Source organism: Cygnus atratus, chromosome 24 (assembly GCF_013377495.2).
Source record: "Cygnus atratus isolate AKBS03 ecotype Queensland, Australia chromosome 24, CAtr_DNAZoo_HiC_assembly, whole genome shotgun sequence".
NCBI classification, from domain to species: Eukaryota; Metazoa; Chordata; class Aves; order Anseriformes; family Anatidae; genus Cygnus; species Cygnus atratus.
This window is the reverse complement of record NC_066385.1, coordinates 5,006,415-5,023,092: the sequence shown is the minus strand read 5'-3', so window position 1 is coordinate 5,023,092 and position 16,678 is coordinate 5,006,415. Positions and strand designations below refer to the sequence as shown.

At 51.8% G+C, this 16,678-nt stretch overlaps 1 protein-coding gene across 2 annotated transcripts in view; it reads left to right on the top strand.

Moving 5' to 3' along the window:
• The window catches only part of LOC118255381 (lysozyme C-like), a 40,286-nt gene extending 23,608 nt beyond the window's left edge, over window positions 1-16,678 (top strand). The window contains exons 2-5 of one of the 2 annotated variants that reach the window (XM_050715291.1): window positions 13,923-14,015; window positions 14,378-14,539; window positions 15,186-15,264; window positions 15,691-16,678. In XM_050715291.1, coding sequence (XP_050571248.1) covers window positions 13,923-14,015; window positions 14,378-14,539; window positions 15,186-15,264; window positions 15,691-15,751 — 395 coding nt within the window. In that variant the 3' untranslated portion in view covers window positions 15,752-16,678. Of the gene's footprint in view, window positions 1-13,733; window positions 14,016-14,377; window positions 14,540-15,185; window positions 15,265-15,690 lie in introns of those variants that run through there. The other variant, XM_035561529.2, reaches the window with a different exon arrangement.

The following is a 16,678-nucleotide window of genomic DNA, read 5'->3' as shown; positions in this document are numbered from 1 at the left end:
CTGGGTCCCCCCAGTCTCTACATCCCCTGTAGAGAGCAAGGAGGGAGGGGAAGGGGGATCCAGTTTGTCCGTGCGGTAGCGACCGTGCCCCCAATTCGCTCCTTTTTTGCCTCAAAAAGCCAAAGCGCAGGGAGGTGGGGATCTGCCCAAGGCTGGCCAGGAGCAGGAGGTGTTGGAGGCCCAGCCTCCGTGGCTGGCACGGGCTGAGCCTCACGGGCAGCGGCGTGTCCCTGCCAGCCAGGGGGACCTGGCTCGGTTCCCCAGTGCTCACGGTCCAGCATCGAAGTGGATCTCGCTCTGGGTGAGGTCAAAGAAAGGGCCTCAATGTGACATGCAGCAAAACTGAGGGCGAAAACGAAGCTGAGGGGAGGCCTGGCTCATGTCCTCCTGGGTCACCCTGTTTCTCCCAAGGCGATGCAGTGCTAGCGATCCCGAGGAGTAGGGCAGTATGGAGCAGGTTAACCTGGATCCATCTGACCAGGAGGAATTCCAGCTTGAAAGGAACTCACTCCCCCTTCATGAGATGTTTTCCGTTCCCCTTCCTGGGAGTCACATCACTGGAAACAGCTGAGGCTGGTGCCCAAGGTCTGGGGCCTCCCAGACACTCAAGTGGCCGGTCCCAAGGGCTGTGAAGAGCCAGCTGGGTGCCCCCGGCCCAGAGCTGCTGGGGCTGCTGTGGTCGGAAGGCTGGGTGACAGGAAGGGCGATGGTTGGACCAGATGATCTTGAAGGGCTTTTCCAACCTTAATGACTCTGTGATTCTGTGAAGGAGGTGTGCTGGCGGAGCTGCTGTGGCTGCACCTGCCTCTGGGTGAGAATGGTCTGCGTGTCTGCAACCGAAATCCTCTTCCCCGGAGGCAGCAGAAAAAGAAAACGTTGGCCAGGCAGGCTGGCTGCGAAGTGTGCCACTGCCTAGACCTGAGTCCGGCACCGAAACCAACAGCAAAGTCAGCCATGTCCCAGCTGGGGTTTTCAGGCTTCTCTCCAGAACCTGCAGCAGGAAGCAGACTGCGGGGTGGATCTGGGTGCTGAAGAAAAGCAAATAACCCCACCTCCTTCCCCACAGCCTCCAAACCATCTCCACATGGGGCTTCTTTCCCAAACCCACACCATGTGGAGCCCTGGTGCACCTGCAGCACCCACGATGCTCCCCAAGGCCTTCAAACACAGCCACCGTGTCCGACACCATCGCCTGCCATCCTCTCCATGGCATGGGCCATGGGTATATTGGCACTGCGGGGCCGGTTGGTGGTGACCACGGCTCCCAGGAGCCTTGTCCTCCCTCTTCAAGGTCTCCCTGGGGCCCTGCAGCGTTTGGGGACGAGGATTTGCACCACAGGGGATGGGAATTTGCACCACAGGGCTGCAGAGGACGGAGGGAACGGAGGACGGACTTCACTGTGGGTCCACAGGAGGCCAGGGGGAGGACAGCATCTTATGAGGAGCGGCTGAGGGCACTGGGGGTGTTTGGCCTGGGGAAGAGGAAGCTCAGGGCAGACCTCATTGCTCTCTGCAACTGCCTGAAAGGAAGGTGTGGGGAGCTGGGGGTCGGCCTCTTCTCGCACATAACCAGGGATAGGACTAGCAGGAATGGCCTCAACTTGTGCCAGGGGAGGTTCAGGTGGGAAATGAGGAGACATTTCTGCTCAGAAAGAGCAGTCAGGCGTTGGGACGGGTTGCCCAGGGAGGTGGTGGAGTCCCCGTCCCTGGGGGTGTTCAAGGAGAGGTTGGACGTGGTGCTTGGGGACAGGGTTCAGTGGGTGACAGCGGTGGTAGGGGACGGTTGGACCAGGTGATCCTGGAGGGCTTCTCCAACCCCAATGACTGTGTGACTCTATGACGGCAGGAGGAGAGCCGCTGTGCCCTTGGCCTGTCACAGCCTCCCCCTGCCTGGCCTCGTCATGGCCTCCCTGTGCCAGCGCCAGGCCCAGGGGCTGCCAGCTCTGGGGGCACCCTGCTATGGAGCCTCCACTTCCAGGGCCTCCATCGCCTGCCCTCCACTGCCCGCCCTCCTCCCTCACCCCACAGCTCCTTCCCCCCCCCCCAATCTCCCATAATGGTCCCTCCCGCCCGCTCCCCCCGCCCCTCCCGCAATGTTCCCTCCCTCACCCCCCCTTGTCTCCCACAATGGTCCCGCCCAGCCCAGCCCAGCCGCGCGGCACCGCCCGGAGTGATGACGTATGAGGCAGGGAGGGCGCAGGCGCGGTGGTGGCGGTGGCGTTGCCATGGCGACCCCGCGGGGGGGGCTGTGTGAGGAGGGGGGGACAGGGATCCCCCCCCCCCCCCCCCGTGTATGGGGCCGGGGGCGCCACGTGCACGGGGCCTGTAATGGGGCAGGCAGGGCCCCTGCTATGGGGACCTGGGTGTATGGGCATGGGGACAGCCTGTGATGGGGTCCCTATATATTGGGGGGGTCCTTTTTGGGGACCTCTGTGCAATGGGGACCGCTGTGTAAAGGGGGAAGGGCCCCCGGTGTGTAACGGGTGGCAACCTGTGTAATGGGGTCCTCCCTGTAACAGGGGAAGGGTCTGCTGTGCAGTGAGGTGATGGGGAACCCTGTGCAAGGGGGACAATGTGTGTAACAAGTTGAGGATGCCCTGCATAATAGGACCCCTAGAATCATAGAATCACAGAGTCATTAGGGTTGGAGAAACCCTCCAAGATCATCTGGTCCAACCGTCCCCCTACCACCGCTGTCACCCACTGAACCCTGTGCCCAAGCACCACATCCAACCTCTCCTTGAACACCCCCAGGGACGGGGACTCCACCACCTCCCTGGGCAACCCGTCCCAGCGCCTGACCGCTCTTTCTGAGCAGAAATGTCTCCTCATTTCCAACCTGAACCTCCCCTGGCACAGCTTGAGGCCATTCCCTCAGGTCCTATCACTGGTTACCTGTGAGACGACACCGACCCCCAGCTCCCCACACCTTCCTTTCAGGCAGTTGCAGAGAGCAATGAGGTCTGCCCTGAGCCTCCTCTTCCCCAGGCCAAACACCCCCAGTTCCCTGAGCTGCTCCTCACAGGACTTATGCTCCAGGCCCTTCACCAGCTTCGTAGCTCTTCTCTGGACACGCAGGGCCTCCATGTCCTTCTTGTACTGAAAGACATGAGGGCACCTATAAAATGGGGAGCCCTGTATAGTGGGATGAGGATACCTTCTGCAACGGGGACCTTCTGTATGACAGGGAATATGTAGTAGGGCAACAAATGCCCCCATTACAGTGCAGGCTCCTTTATAGCAGGTTTTGGGGCTTCCTCACGTGACAGGTTTTGGGGGCCCCTGTAAAGTGGCAGGGATGAGGATACCCTGTACCCTAGGGACCCCATGTCACAGGACCCCTAATGTCATGGGGATGTGGCCCTTCAAGAGCTCAGGGAGCTAGGATAGAGGCTGTTGTGGCCCAGAGGGTTTGGGAACACCAGGACCTGCCCAGGGACCTCCTCATAGGGTTTTTCCTGCAGGTCAGGCATGAGCCACTACCTCCAGCTGTTGAAGAAATGTGCAGGGAAGGAAAGCTCTGTACCTGCCTGGCTTCACTTATGGTGAGCATTCCCCCCAGCTGTCCCTTGCAGCCCAAGCACGGTGCCGTACCCAGCCTGCAGCAGCTCTCCCAGCTCCCCAGCCGCACCCTCGGGCTCATAAAACATTACAACCAGTTGCAGAGCTGTCAGATTTATGTACCTGTTGTTGCAGGGCGGGGACAAGGAGATGTTGGCCCAGGCGTTGCTGCCGCATCCCCTTGCTGTGACATGTTACGTTGGCTTTGCTTATGGATGAGGGCGCAGTTTACGTGGCATAGATTTGTTGGTGGAGGGTTTTGCGTGTATTAGAGATGGTGAAGCATGCTTCTTAGCTACAAAACAGCCCTTTAATAACTTGGCCTCCTGACCTGCTCATTTGCAGTGTAGATGGAGCCCTAAAAGGGTCAGAAACGCCAAGAAAAGGGATGTTAGTGCATTTGGAAGTAAAAAAAAAAGTGCTATTTTTGCAGATGCAGCACGGGAGAGGCACGTGAATACTGTATGACCTCGGAGGTTGCTTTCACAACTTTTGCAGTGTTTTGGCTATGCTGTGGTTAATTCTCCCCAAAATGCAGTTTGTCCTCGTGGCTGCCAGGGTGCGCTGCTGGCTGGTGCTGAGCTGCTGCCACCAGCACCCCCAGGCCCCTTCTGCTGAGCTGCTTTCCAGCCAGGTGTCCCCCTATTTGTGCCTGTGTCCAGCATTGCTCCATCCCAGGTGCAGCACCTGGCATTTTCCTTTGTTGAATTTCATGCTGATGCTGATTGCCTAATGCTAGATCCTTCTGCAAGGCCTTTTGTCTGTCCAGAGAGTCAACAGCACCTCCCAGTTTAGTGTCACCAGCAAACTTGCTGAGGGTGCACTCCACTCCTGCATCCAGGTCAATAATAAAAACATTGGACAGAACCAGCCCAGGGGAACAGCACTGATATAGCTCCGTTTACTGCAAACTTGTGAGCTGTACCACCACCCCAGTTCATCACCCAGCATAGCATAAACCTCATTATCTCACAGCTGAACAGTTTGCCCAGAAGGATGCCGTGAGGGTCAGTATCAAAGGCCTTCCTAATATCCAGAAAGATTATGCCCGCTGCCTTCCCTTAATCCACCAAGCAGGTGACTTTACCATAGAAGGAGATCAAATTAATAAGGCAGGACTTTCCCCTGAAGAACCCTTGTTTCGGCCTGACTGTAGCTTGGTTCTTTAATTTTATTTCACTGTCCTCCAGGATGATCTACATAACTTTTCCAGGGACTGACTTTAGACTAACTCTGTAGTTTCCTGGGTCTTCTCTCATACCCTTTTTGTAGATGGGTTAACGTTGGCCAGATTCCTGTCAGCGGGGACCTCCCTGGACTCCCCAGACCTTTGGTAAATTGGTGAGAGGGATCCAGCTACAACATTAAACTCCTTCAGCACTCTGGGTGAACCCCGTCAGGCCCCATGGACTTATGAACATTGAACTAGTACAACTGGTCCCTTACAATTTCAGTGACCACAGATCATAGAATCATTCAGGTTGGAAAAGACCTCTAAGATCACCTAGTCCAACCTTTAACCTAGTACTAATGTCCACCACTAAACCATGCTACTAAATTCTACATCTACATGTTTCATGAAGACCTCCAGTGATGGTGACTCTACCACTTCCTTGGTCAGCCTATTCCAATCCTGCACAACCCTTTCTGTAAAGAAATTTCTCCTCATATCTGACCTAAACCTCCCCTGGTGCAACTTGAGGCCATTTCCCCTCATCACCTGGTGCTTGGGAGAAGAGCCTGATCCCCTTCTCGCTGTAGCCTCCTTTAAGGTAGTTGTAGAGCACGATAAGGTCTCCCCTGAGCCTCCTTTTCTCCAGGATAAACAACCCCAGTTCTCTCAGTAGCTCCTCAAGACCCTTCACTGGCTTTGCTGCCCTTCTCTGGACACGATCCAGCACCTCGATGACCTTCTTGTAGCGAGGGGCCCCAAACTGAATGCAGTACTTGAGGTGCGGCCTCACCGGAGCTGAGTACAGGGCACAATCACTTCCCTACTGAGCCCTGGGGGACACCACTGGTGACCGGCCTCCAGCTGGATTTAACTCCACCACAACACTTTGGGCCTGGCCTCCCAGCCAGTTTTTAACCCAACGAAGCATACACCCGTCCAGGCCTTGAGCAGCCAGCTTCTTCAGGAGAATGCTGTGGGAAACAGTGTCAAAAGCCTTACTGACATCCACAGCCTTTCCCTCGTCCACTGGGCACATCGCTTTGTTGTAGAAGGAGATGAAGTTCATTAAGCAGGACCTGCCTTTGATAAACCCAGACACAGACACAGACACAGACACAGACACAGACACAGATTTCTAGGTTGGAAGAGACCTCAAGATCATCGAGTCCAACCTCCGACCTAACACTAAGTACTCCACTAAACCATATCACTAAGCTGTACATCTAAACGTCTTTTAAAGACCTCCAGGGATGGCGACTCCACCACCTCCCTGGGCAGCCCGTTCCAATGCTTAATAACCCTTTCGGTAAAGAAGTACTTCCTAACATCCAACCTAAAACTCCCCTGTCGCAACTTTCGCCCATTCCCCCTCGTCCTGTCACCAGGCACGTGGGAGAACAGACCAACCCCCACCTCACTACAGCTTCCTTTAAGGTAACTGTAGAGAGCGATAAGGTCGCCCCTGAGCCTCCTCTTTTCCAGGCTGAACAAGCCCAGCTCCCTCAGCCGCTCCTCGTAAGACTTGTTTTCCAGACCCCTCACCAGCTTGGTCGCCCTTCTCTGGACTCGCTCGAGCACGTCCATGTCCTTCCTGTAGCGAGGGGCCCAAAACTGAACACAGTACTCGAGGTGTGGCCTCACCAGAGCCGAGTACAGGGGGACAATCACCTCCCTAGACCTGCTGGCCACACTGCTTCTTATACAGGCCAGGATGCTGTTGGCCTTCTTGGCCACCTGAGCACACTGCTGGCTCATATTCAGCCGACTATCAACCAATACTCCCAGGTCCTTCTCGGCCAGGCAGCTTTCCAGCCACTCATCTCCCAGCCTGTAGCTCTGCTTGGGGTTGTTGCGCCCCAGGTGCAGGACCCGGCACTTGGCCTTGTTGAACTTCATACAGTTGACCTCAGCCCATCGCTCCAGCCTATCCAGATCCTCCTGCAGAGCCTTCCTGCCCTCGAGCAGATCGACACACGCACTTAGCTTGGTGTCATCTGCAAACTTACTGAGGGTGCACTGGACGCCCTCATCCAGATCATCGATAAAGATATTAAAGAGGACCGGCCCCAGTACCGAGCCCTGGGGGACACCACTTGTGACCAGCCTCCAACCAGATTTGACTCCATTCACCACAACTCTCTGGGCCCGGCTATCCAGCCAGTTTCTAACCCAGCGAAGCGTACGCCAGTCCAAGCCCCGAGCAGCCAGTTTCTTGAGGAGAATGTTGTGGGGAACGGTGTCAAAAGCCTTACTGAGGTCAAGGTAAACCACATCCACAGCCCTTCCCTCATCCACCAAGCGCGTCACTTTGTCATAGAAGGAGATCAGGTTCGTCAAGCAGGACCTGCCTTTCATAAACCCATGCTGACTGGGCCTGATCGCCTGCTCGCCCTGCAAGTGCCGTGTGATGACCCTCAAGATAATCTGCTCCATGAGCTTTCCTGGCACTGAGGTCAAACTGACAGGCCTATAGTTACCCGGGTCTGCCCTCCGGCCCTTCTTATAGATGGGCGTCACATTGGCTAGCCGCCAGTCAACTGGGACCTCCCCCGATAGCCAGGACTGCCGATAAATGATGGAAAGCGGCTCGGCCAGCTCCTCCGCCAGTTCTTTCAGTACCCTCGGGTGCATCCCATCCGGCCCCATCGACTTGCGCACATCCAAGCTCCTTAGCAGGTCGCCAACCATTTCCTCATGAATAGCAAAGGCCACATCCTGCTCCCCATCCCCTTCCGCCAGCTCAGGGCACTGGGTATCCAGAGAACAACCGGTATTGCCGCTAAAGACTGAGGCAAAGGCGGCATTAAGCACCTCAGCCTTTTCTTCATCCTTAGTAACTAGGTTTCCCCTCGCATCCAGTAAAGGATGGAGATTCTCCTTAGTCCTCCGTTTCGCATTGATATATTTGTAAAAGGATTTTTTGTTGTCTTTAACGGCAGTAGCCAGGTTGAGCTCCAGATGAGCTTTGGCCTTTCTAATTTTCTCCCTGCACAGCCTCGCTACATTCTTGTAGTCCTCCTCAGCGGCCCGCCCTTTTTTCCAAAGATTATAAACCCTCTTTTTTCTGCTAAGCACAAGCCGCAACTCTCTGTTGAGCCAGGCCGGTCTTCTTCCACGCCGGCTCGTCTTTGGGCATGTGGGGACAGACCGCTCCTGTGCCGTTAAGATTTCCTTCTTGAGGAGCGCCCAGCCTTCCTGGACTCCTCTGCCCTTCAGAACCGCCTCCCAAGGGACTCGGCCAACCAGTGACTGGCGATGACTGGCAACCCATGCTGACTGGCGTAGGTTTCCCTGGCACCGAGGTCAGACTGGCAGGGCTGTGGTTCCCTGGATCCTTCTTCTGGCCCTTAGGATGGAAAGGCACTGCTCCGCCGGTCATGGTCCTCTGACTGTGCAGGCAGCCCAAGATCTGTCATTACCATTAAAAACTGAGGCAAAAAAAAAGGCATTTAATGCCTTCACGTTTTCCTCATCCTTCCTTTGGTGACCATCTGCATAAAATATCAGTCCAATGTTTTCCTCTGACCTCCTCTTGCTCTTGGCATACTTGAAAAAGCCTTTTTTTGTTGTCTGACACAACAGTGGCCAGTGTCAACTCAAGGCTGAGTTTTGGCTTTTGTCATTTTCTCCTTGCAGATGAGAACTGCAGCTCTGTCCTCTCCTTGTGAAGACAGACCTTGTTTCCAGAGGTTGTATACTTTTTTTTTTTTCTGCCCTAGTTCCAGGAGGAGTTCCCCATTCAGCCAGGCCGGTCTGCCACCCCACTTGCTTGACTTGCATCAAATAGGCAATCCCAAACTCTTCCTGAGTCTTGCAGTAGGCACCATTCCTAACTGGATGATGCAACTTGAGGACTGGATTTTAAGGCCAAGAGGGAGACAAAACACTTTAAGTCTTTTTCCTCCTCAGAGGGGATCATGGGCATGGCTTGGCTTTCTGACTAGCTGGTACCACTCTTGTAGCCCAGCAGAAGCAGTATGCAATGAGCAGGTACGAAGGAAGGTGAGGTGAGGTGCTAGTTCCTTGCAGAAGTTTGGAGTCAAGGCTTATGAGCAGTGTATTTCAGGTCACCACAAGTTGTGGCAAGACCTCCACACCCAGCCACCTAATTTCGGGTGTGATGGAGCACCAGGAAACTTAACAAGGAGTCAGCAGAGTTGAATAGGATGTGCAGAGCAGAATCAGTGTCTTCTTCTGCTGTTAGCCTTTTCTCATATGAAGGTATAAACTCTGGGTGAGACAAGGAACAATATTTGCTTGAAGATGTTTGCTTTTGGTTATGTTCAGCCTATTTCCTTTCCCATGGCAGTCCAGTGGCATTTTGCTTCCTTGAACCTATTTGTGTGTCTTCACAGGGAAAACAAGTGATAGAGTACAGCCAGGTTAACGTGATCGTTCCAGGTGTGCTGCATCAGGAGGGGTGGTTAGCAAGATGATGCTCTAGTGGAGACCTCCGCACTTTAATTTAAGGTAGTGTTACTGGCAAAAGACAGGTGAATGTGTGCATTATTTTCTGTATAGTGCCATGGTTAGCAAGTGCAGAATGGAGTAAAAGAACTTGCTGAAAGCAAGGCAGTTACTGTGTTTGCTGATGGCACTCGGTAGCTGATGGAAGGGATGGAAGTGAGCCACAGGGAGGAAAACTTTGTCGTGAAGCCTCTTCCTGAATCGCACAACTCTGGCACAGGTTGGACCAGGTCCATAGTGGTGGCACAACTGTGTCGTAGCCCCCCAGAGGCCAGAGCTCCCATAGTATGAAGAATATACCACCCGTTGTTTATCGCTGTGGTCAGCTCCACTGGTGCAGTGTATTTCTGTCGTGTCTTAGGACAGTTCGGTCTCTATCAGCTCATACTGGGAAAAGTGCGAATGAAACATAGACTATGCAAAATGTCTGCTTGTGAAGACGTTGAGGAGCATTCATTGAACTGTTAGCGTACAACTCACAGTGCTGGGGTGACATTTCTGCCTTTGTGTGACTGTTTACTTAATCACTTCTTTAACCACATCCGTGACCTGACCACCCAAGCATTACTATCTCAGCAAGCAGTAGGCAATTGTCTTCATTTCTGTGGTTTGCCTCCCATTCTACTCGGATCAGAAGACCTGGAATCAGGCCTTTACAGGCAATGATATAGTTAGAATTTCCCTAAACACCTGAGTAGCCCACTGTGAGGTGGATACGTGAGCAATTTCTGCTGGAGATAACCTTTCTGTGGCATCAACACTTCCCTCATTTTTCCTCTTGAGGACTGGGGTCTTGCTTTGCCTTTGCTGGTGCACAGATGGATCCCGCAGGGTTGCTCGGGGGGCTGAGAACCCCAGACAAGCGAGCTCCTGTGAGGTTCATGGAGCTGCTCCAGCACAGGGACGATGCTGTCCCTGAGGACTCGGGAAGACACGCAGAGTGCTGGGAAGGAAGAGAAGCCCCCAGCTTTGAGCAGGGCTCAGCCCTGCCAGGGTGGATGTGGGGAGCTCCAGGCAAGAAATTCCGTGCTACAGGAAGGCGAAGGCTGGTGTCAGTGCACGAGCCAATTGTTGAGTGTTCCTTTATGTTTAATTTGATGGCTGACCTAAAGGGAGTGACTTTACTGGAAAAGGGATTTTAATAAGATAACAATGCAGAAGTGGAATTTACTTAATAGACAATGACTCTTTTATTTTTCTAATATGGAGTAAGCATAATCATAATAGAACTATTAGATTCATAATTGGAGCTCCAATATTTTCATTAGGACACGGGATGGGTGGAGGTATTCCATGACACCTATACTTTGTGCTTCACTGGCAAAACAGCTGCTTGCAGGTCTCCACATTTGCTGGTGAAATCGGGAGGAGAGCGGCACTACCCGCAGTAGCTGCATCATAGGATCATGGGGTAATTTAGGTCAGTTTTCTGACACTTTCTGAGCACTTCAGATCATCAGATCCAACCACCAACCTGACACTAGCCAGTCCACCACTAAACATGTCGCTCAGTGCCTCATCCACACATCTTTTAAATCCCTCCGGGGCTGGGGACTCCAACACCTCCCTGGGGCAGCCTGTCCCAGTGCCCAGCCATCGTTCTGTGAAGCCCCCTGTAGGAACGACTTTGAGATGCTGGAGATGCGCTGGTCCCTGATACCTGTGGGATGCCTCTGAAGGTGCTGCTGGATATTTCCAGTATCATCGCAGGAAAGCAGTCATGCTTTGAGAGGTTCTCGTTGACTGGAAAGAAAAGCAAATGCAATGTCCATCTCCAAAAAGGCAGGAGGGCAGAAGGATGCAGGGAACTACAAGGCAGTGAGCCTTACCTCTGTCCCTGGGAGAATCATGGATTCAGCCCTCCTGGAAGCCACTTCCAGTGGGACTGGGAACAATCATTGTGGATTAAACAAGGGCAAATTGTGGCTGAACAGCCTCTGGGATGAGCCCATGAATGAAGGGAAAGCAGTGCTTTGTTATTTACCTTCCCCTTTCTAACACAGTATCCTGGATGAAACACCAAGATCGGAGGAAGAGGAAGTGCATGGTGGAACAGATATTCCTGCAGCCAGAGGGGAAAACACGTGAAAACAGAGGAGAAGTATGAGGAGGAAGGAGCAGCACAGAGGAACCGCCACGTACCGACTGTAGCCCCCATCCCTCCTGTGCTGCCTGGGGGTGGCAGAGGTGTCCAGGCGTGAAGGAATGAATGTGAACCTGGGAAAGGGGAGAGGAACAAAAGAGAAATTTCCCCTATTTAAGCCTGTTTTTCCTAGGACAATAATTGGTAAGCGACCTCCTTGTGTTTATCTCAACCCACAAGGTTTCTTTGTCCCACTCTTCCTATTTCGTCCCCCTGTCCTGCTGAGATGGGCAGCGTGCGAGCAGCAGGGTGATGGCTTGGCCGAGGCTAAGCCTCTGCGAGCAGGGAGGCCGGAAGGCTGATTTCCCAGGTCTGGAGCTGAGGTGGGATGGCAGAGCTCAACCTGACAGTGCCTTGGGGACAGGACGTCTGGGCAAGGCTCAGTTGTCTACGCGCTGATGTCTGGTGCCATCTGGGACAGGATGCCCGAAGCATCAGCGTGGATCTGTCAGATACGGAACAGCACTTACAGGAAACCTGAATCAGTGACCAGAGGCCACTTCGGGTACCTCAGACATTTCAAGACACATGTGTTTGGTATCTGAACCTTACCCCGACCCTCTGCAGCACAATGGGCAGTTTGTGTTTCAATGCAGACGGCAGCAGGTCCCACAGAAGTGACTGCAGTGACTGTCCTTGTGATCGAAGGCAGAGGGTGTGAAGACAGTGGGAACTGCGCTTTCTCGTCATCTTCTCAGGCACAGAAATAAACAGGATCGTGACCTGCCAAACCCTAAGGCGCTATTGTTGCTTCTGAGCTTTTGCTGGAGACATAAACACAATCAGTGATTTTACCTGTGCATGTCTTGCAATTATACTAATCATGTTAATTCTCATACATGTGTTTCCTGCATCATTGAATTCCCGGTACTGATTCAAATTAATTCCTATTTGTCACCATTTTGGCACCTCCCTGTCTACAAGGGAGGTGCTCGAGTATGCATAGGTTCAAGCTGTGGCCATTTCCTTCTCTCCGTGCCATCTTTGGACTCCTGAAGGCTCAGATAAACAATGACCCAGCATCAGAAGACCAACCCTGGTCAGCTGGAAGATTTGTCCTCTTCCTGTCCGCATTTACCAGGAATGTCTGCGGGATTAGGATTCAATCCACAATGGGAGCACATTGGAAATGTAATTACGGGCAGGAGGAAGTTGTTTTATCAACCCGAGACTGTGTCCAGCACCCTGTGCCAGGTGCTTTTCCCAGAAGCATGCCTCTCAGTTAAGCCTGGTCAGATATACCGGTTCCTTTGTGAACAAACTGAAAAGGGATTGGTTTTCAGATTGACACGTTTAGCCCGCGTTGATTAGCAGTGCTGCATAACAAACTAGGAAGGATGACACCTGCAGAATGAGGCATCTACAGTCACCAGCTGCTTTGGAAAGTTTCCCATGTATCGTTTCATAACAGACACGGCTTGCAGTGTGGGTTTTTGGTAGAAATTGCAGTTGGTTTTGAAGCATCTGCAAAGAGAGGTGTTGACGTTTTGCTGTGGACATGTCTATGACATTGGAGACACAAATATTTATTTTTTTTTCCCCTACCCCACTAACCAGATTGCTAATGTCTTAAAAAGCTGTATACAACCAATTTAGTAGGTATTTCAAACCCAGAGCCCCCGTCTGTCAACTGCTGCTTCCCACAATGGGAACAAACACGGGTGTTCCGACTCCTCGTCCTGCCTTCTTCTGAACTACTAGACTGTGTGCCCTTTTCTAAGCTCACTACACCAACATAAAGTCTTTTTTCCCCACTCCCACTGAATATACCTTAAAATGTGGCCTTTGACAAGCCTGCATCCTAGCCCAGCTTCTAGGACAATGCCATTTCCAGCTCCGGGGTGACAGTAATCCACCCAAGGTAACTGATCCATGAAGTGTCCGTGTGGATGCCTCATGAATTGGTACCTACACTGTCATAAAACTAATAAATGTGTAGCCAAACCCTAATTTAGAGGAACTTGGGGTGACCTCAGTTACTGTAATTACCCTAAAATGGTCCCTATGGCAACCCTGCCCCCATATGGTAGGGCAACACTAAATCATATCAACAGAATATACCTAAGGCTAACCCATGGGTAACTGTAACTTAATCCTAAACTCAGTCTTTTATGTTGCTGGAAATGAGACTCTCAGAGTTTTCCTTGCCTTTATCCACAGGTAAATCCCAGCTCAACTCCTATGGCAACCATAAACATAATCTCAACGCTAACCCTAAATTTCATCCCTGGAACAACCCTGTCCATGACTTCTGGCTGTGACCTCTGTCCATGACCCCAGCCTCACCGGGCTGGTGAGATAGGTACTAGCATCCTCCAAGAATTGTCTTTGGCTTTTGGCCCAATACTTTGCTAATTACTGCAAAAACCTCCCACGCTTACCGGACACACTTGATGAGCCAGTTGGCCGTCCTCCTGCCGGCGGGAATAAAAGGCTGGTGTTGGCAGTCCTGGTAGACAGAGAGTTCGAGGCAAAGAGCTAAAGTCGCTTTGGCACTTCTTCGCAGGGACTGCGGTATGACAAAGTCAATTCTCTTCTTTGGCTTTCTTCTTGTCTTCCTTGGCCTGACTCTGCCAGGCACCCAGGGAAGAAGGATTCCCCGATGTGAGCTGGTGAAGATCCTACGCAACCGTAGCTTTGAGGGCTTCGTTGGCAAAACTGTAGCTGACTGTGAGTATAATGAGCTCCCCCTGTACCTTTCTGCCCATACCACCCTTGTCCTTCTCAGCTTCTTTGTAATCCTCCAGCTGTACCACTCTGTCCCACCATTCCTTTGACAGGCTGTCTTTCATCATTTCTCGTCCTCATCCCCTTCCTGGCCTCCTGTTGCTTACACTTCCCTGCTCATGCGTCTGCCCACCCAGACCTTTCTCCTTCTGAACATTTGTGCATCCATATCTCAGTCTTACAATGTCCACAATTTAATTACTCTTCCAGGTCTTCATTCATCATTGACTCCTTCATCTCTTTCCGCTTACTTACCCTGAGCATACTTTGATGTTCCTCCTCTGGGCTCTCTCCTCATCCTGCAGGGGTCTGCCTGGTGCAACATGAGAGCAATTATGACACCCATGCTTTTAATGACAACGGGGGTAAGAGCCGGGACTACGGAATCTTTCAGATCAACAGCAAGTACTGGTGTGATGATGGCAGAACCCCTGGAACTTCAAATACCTGTCGTATCAATTGCTCAAGTAAGTGCTGGGGCAGAGCAAAGAGCCTTCTTCACCCACTTGGTGAAAGCACCCTGCTCTGTCCATGCCACCTGTCCAGGCAACTATTCTGGGCATTTCTGTCCATGTGTCTGTCCTATTTGGAGTAGCTGAGGGAACTGGAGTTGTTTGGTCTGGAGAAGAGGAGGCTCAGGGGAGACCTTACTGCTCTCTGCAACTGCCTGAAAGGAAGGTGTGGGGAGCTGGGGGTCGGCCTCTTCTCACACATAACCAGGGATAGGACCAGAGGGAACGGCCTCAAGCTGTGCCAGGGGAGGTTCAGGTGGGAAATGAGGAGACATTTCTGCTCAGAAAGAGCAGTCAGGCGTTGGGACGGGTTGCCCAGGGAGGTGGTGGAGTCCCCGTCCCTGGGGGTGCTCAAGGAGAGGCTGGACGTGGTGCTTGGGGACAGGGTTCCGTGGGTGACAGTGGTAGGGGATGGTTGGACCAGATGATCTTGGAGGGCTTTTCCAACCCTAGTGATTCTATGGTTGTATGGTTCTATTCATCCAGCTCCTCAGTATCCCATTTACCCCTCCTGATGAACACCTTTCCCTCTGCTCATCCATCTGTGCTGTTTCTCTACCCCCCTCCCCTCCATGCTGACCTTTTTTTCCCTTCTCTGCAGAATTTCAAGATGATAACATTGAAGATGATATTCGGTGTGCCAAGATAATTGCTAAAGAGGCTCGTGGCCTCACACCCTGGTAAGGAGCTTTGCAGAGGGAACTGGGGATGGCTGAGCAGAGGAGACAGAAAGAAATCCTCATATCGTCTGGTGGCGGTGGGGGGGGAGCCCTAGGTATGGGGGTGTATTTGGTAGAATTTTAGCACAGCCCTTTTCCTGGAGCTGGGAGAACAGAGGGGTCTTGGATCCCAGCACTCACCCTAACTCCCTGAATTTCTCTCCCCTTTCTGTGGTGAGGATACATCTCTGTTTTTCTTCCCTCACATTCTCCCAGATTGAGTACACCAGACTTTTCCTTAATTTATATCTTTCAGGATAACCCTGCTTTCTTCATCCAAAACTATCAAAGCCTAATGAATTCTCTTTTTATAACCAATTCAATCATTATCTAACTCCTCAAATTGCATTCTAAGTCCTCAAATTACATTATGTATTTCTTTTCCAGGGTTGCCTGGAAAAAATACTGCCAAGGCAAAAAACTGGATTCCTATGTCAAGGGTTGCTAATTGACTCTGCGAGCAGCGGCTGTGTTCTCAGGATGACCAACGGTGAAGAGTGAGGCTGTGTAGAGAGCGACTAGGAAAATGGATGGGTGCAGGGAATTAAACGCAGCGTAAGGTAGATGGGTTGCTGGCTATCGCTAATACAATGAGGCTTTGTGCTAATACAATGCAAGTAGGGAATTTAAAGGCTGATGGCTTAGTAGAAATGAAACTTAGTGGAAGTGAGAGCATTACAGGTGGATTTTCAGCGATTTACTTGCATAGTCCTGTCTCAAGATTTTGTTGTCCTGAATGATGACCATTTAGGTGTTCTCTCTGTTTCCCTATCTTTCTCTCTCCTCCTTCCTTCCTTCCTTCTTCCCACCCTTTCCCTCTCCTTCCCTTATCTTCTTTCATTCTTTTCTTCCTTCTTATCCGAGATGAAGAAAATAAGATCATTAATGAATGCTGCATGAGTTACAAGGCCTGCATAATGGCAGGTGCCTTGTATCTAGGGCAGTCCCCGGCTCATGTGGGAAGTACAGAGACAGAGAACTGCACTGAAACAGAACCTTGTCCTTAAATTTGTCCTGAACATCTGCTCCTAGCTGATGTGGGAGATAGGGCACTGAAATGTATGGACATCTGGTCTGGCTGAATATGGCTTTTCTTACTATCTTTTGAGGTGTCAGATCAAATACAGTGTAGAAAAGATGCAGGGAGTTCCTGTCTCAGTGAGGAAATAAAGGATGGGAAAGCCAATTAGGGCAGGGAAATGTTTTGCCATTTAGATCACAAGTAACTTTTCCAAATGAATGCTGAATCCAGGAGCTGCACAAATGGAAGGGGACAACACTTCAGCCTTCAGCCACGCTTGCTTCTTTGTATGCTTTGTTCTGCTGCTTGGTGAGCAGTGACTGCTTTTATGTTTAGACAATAAAGAGATGCTTT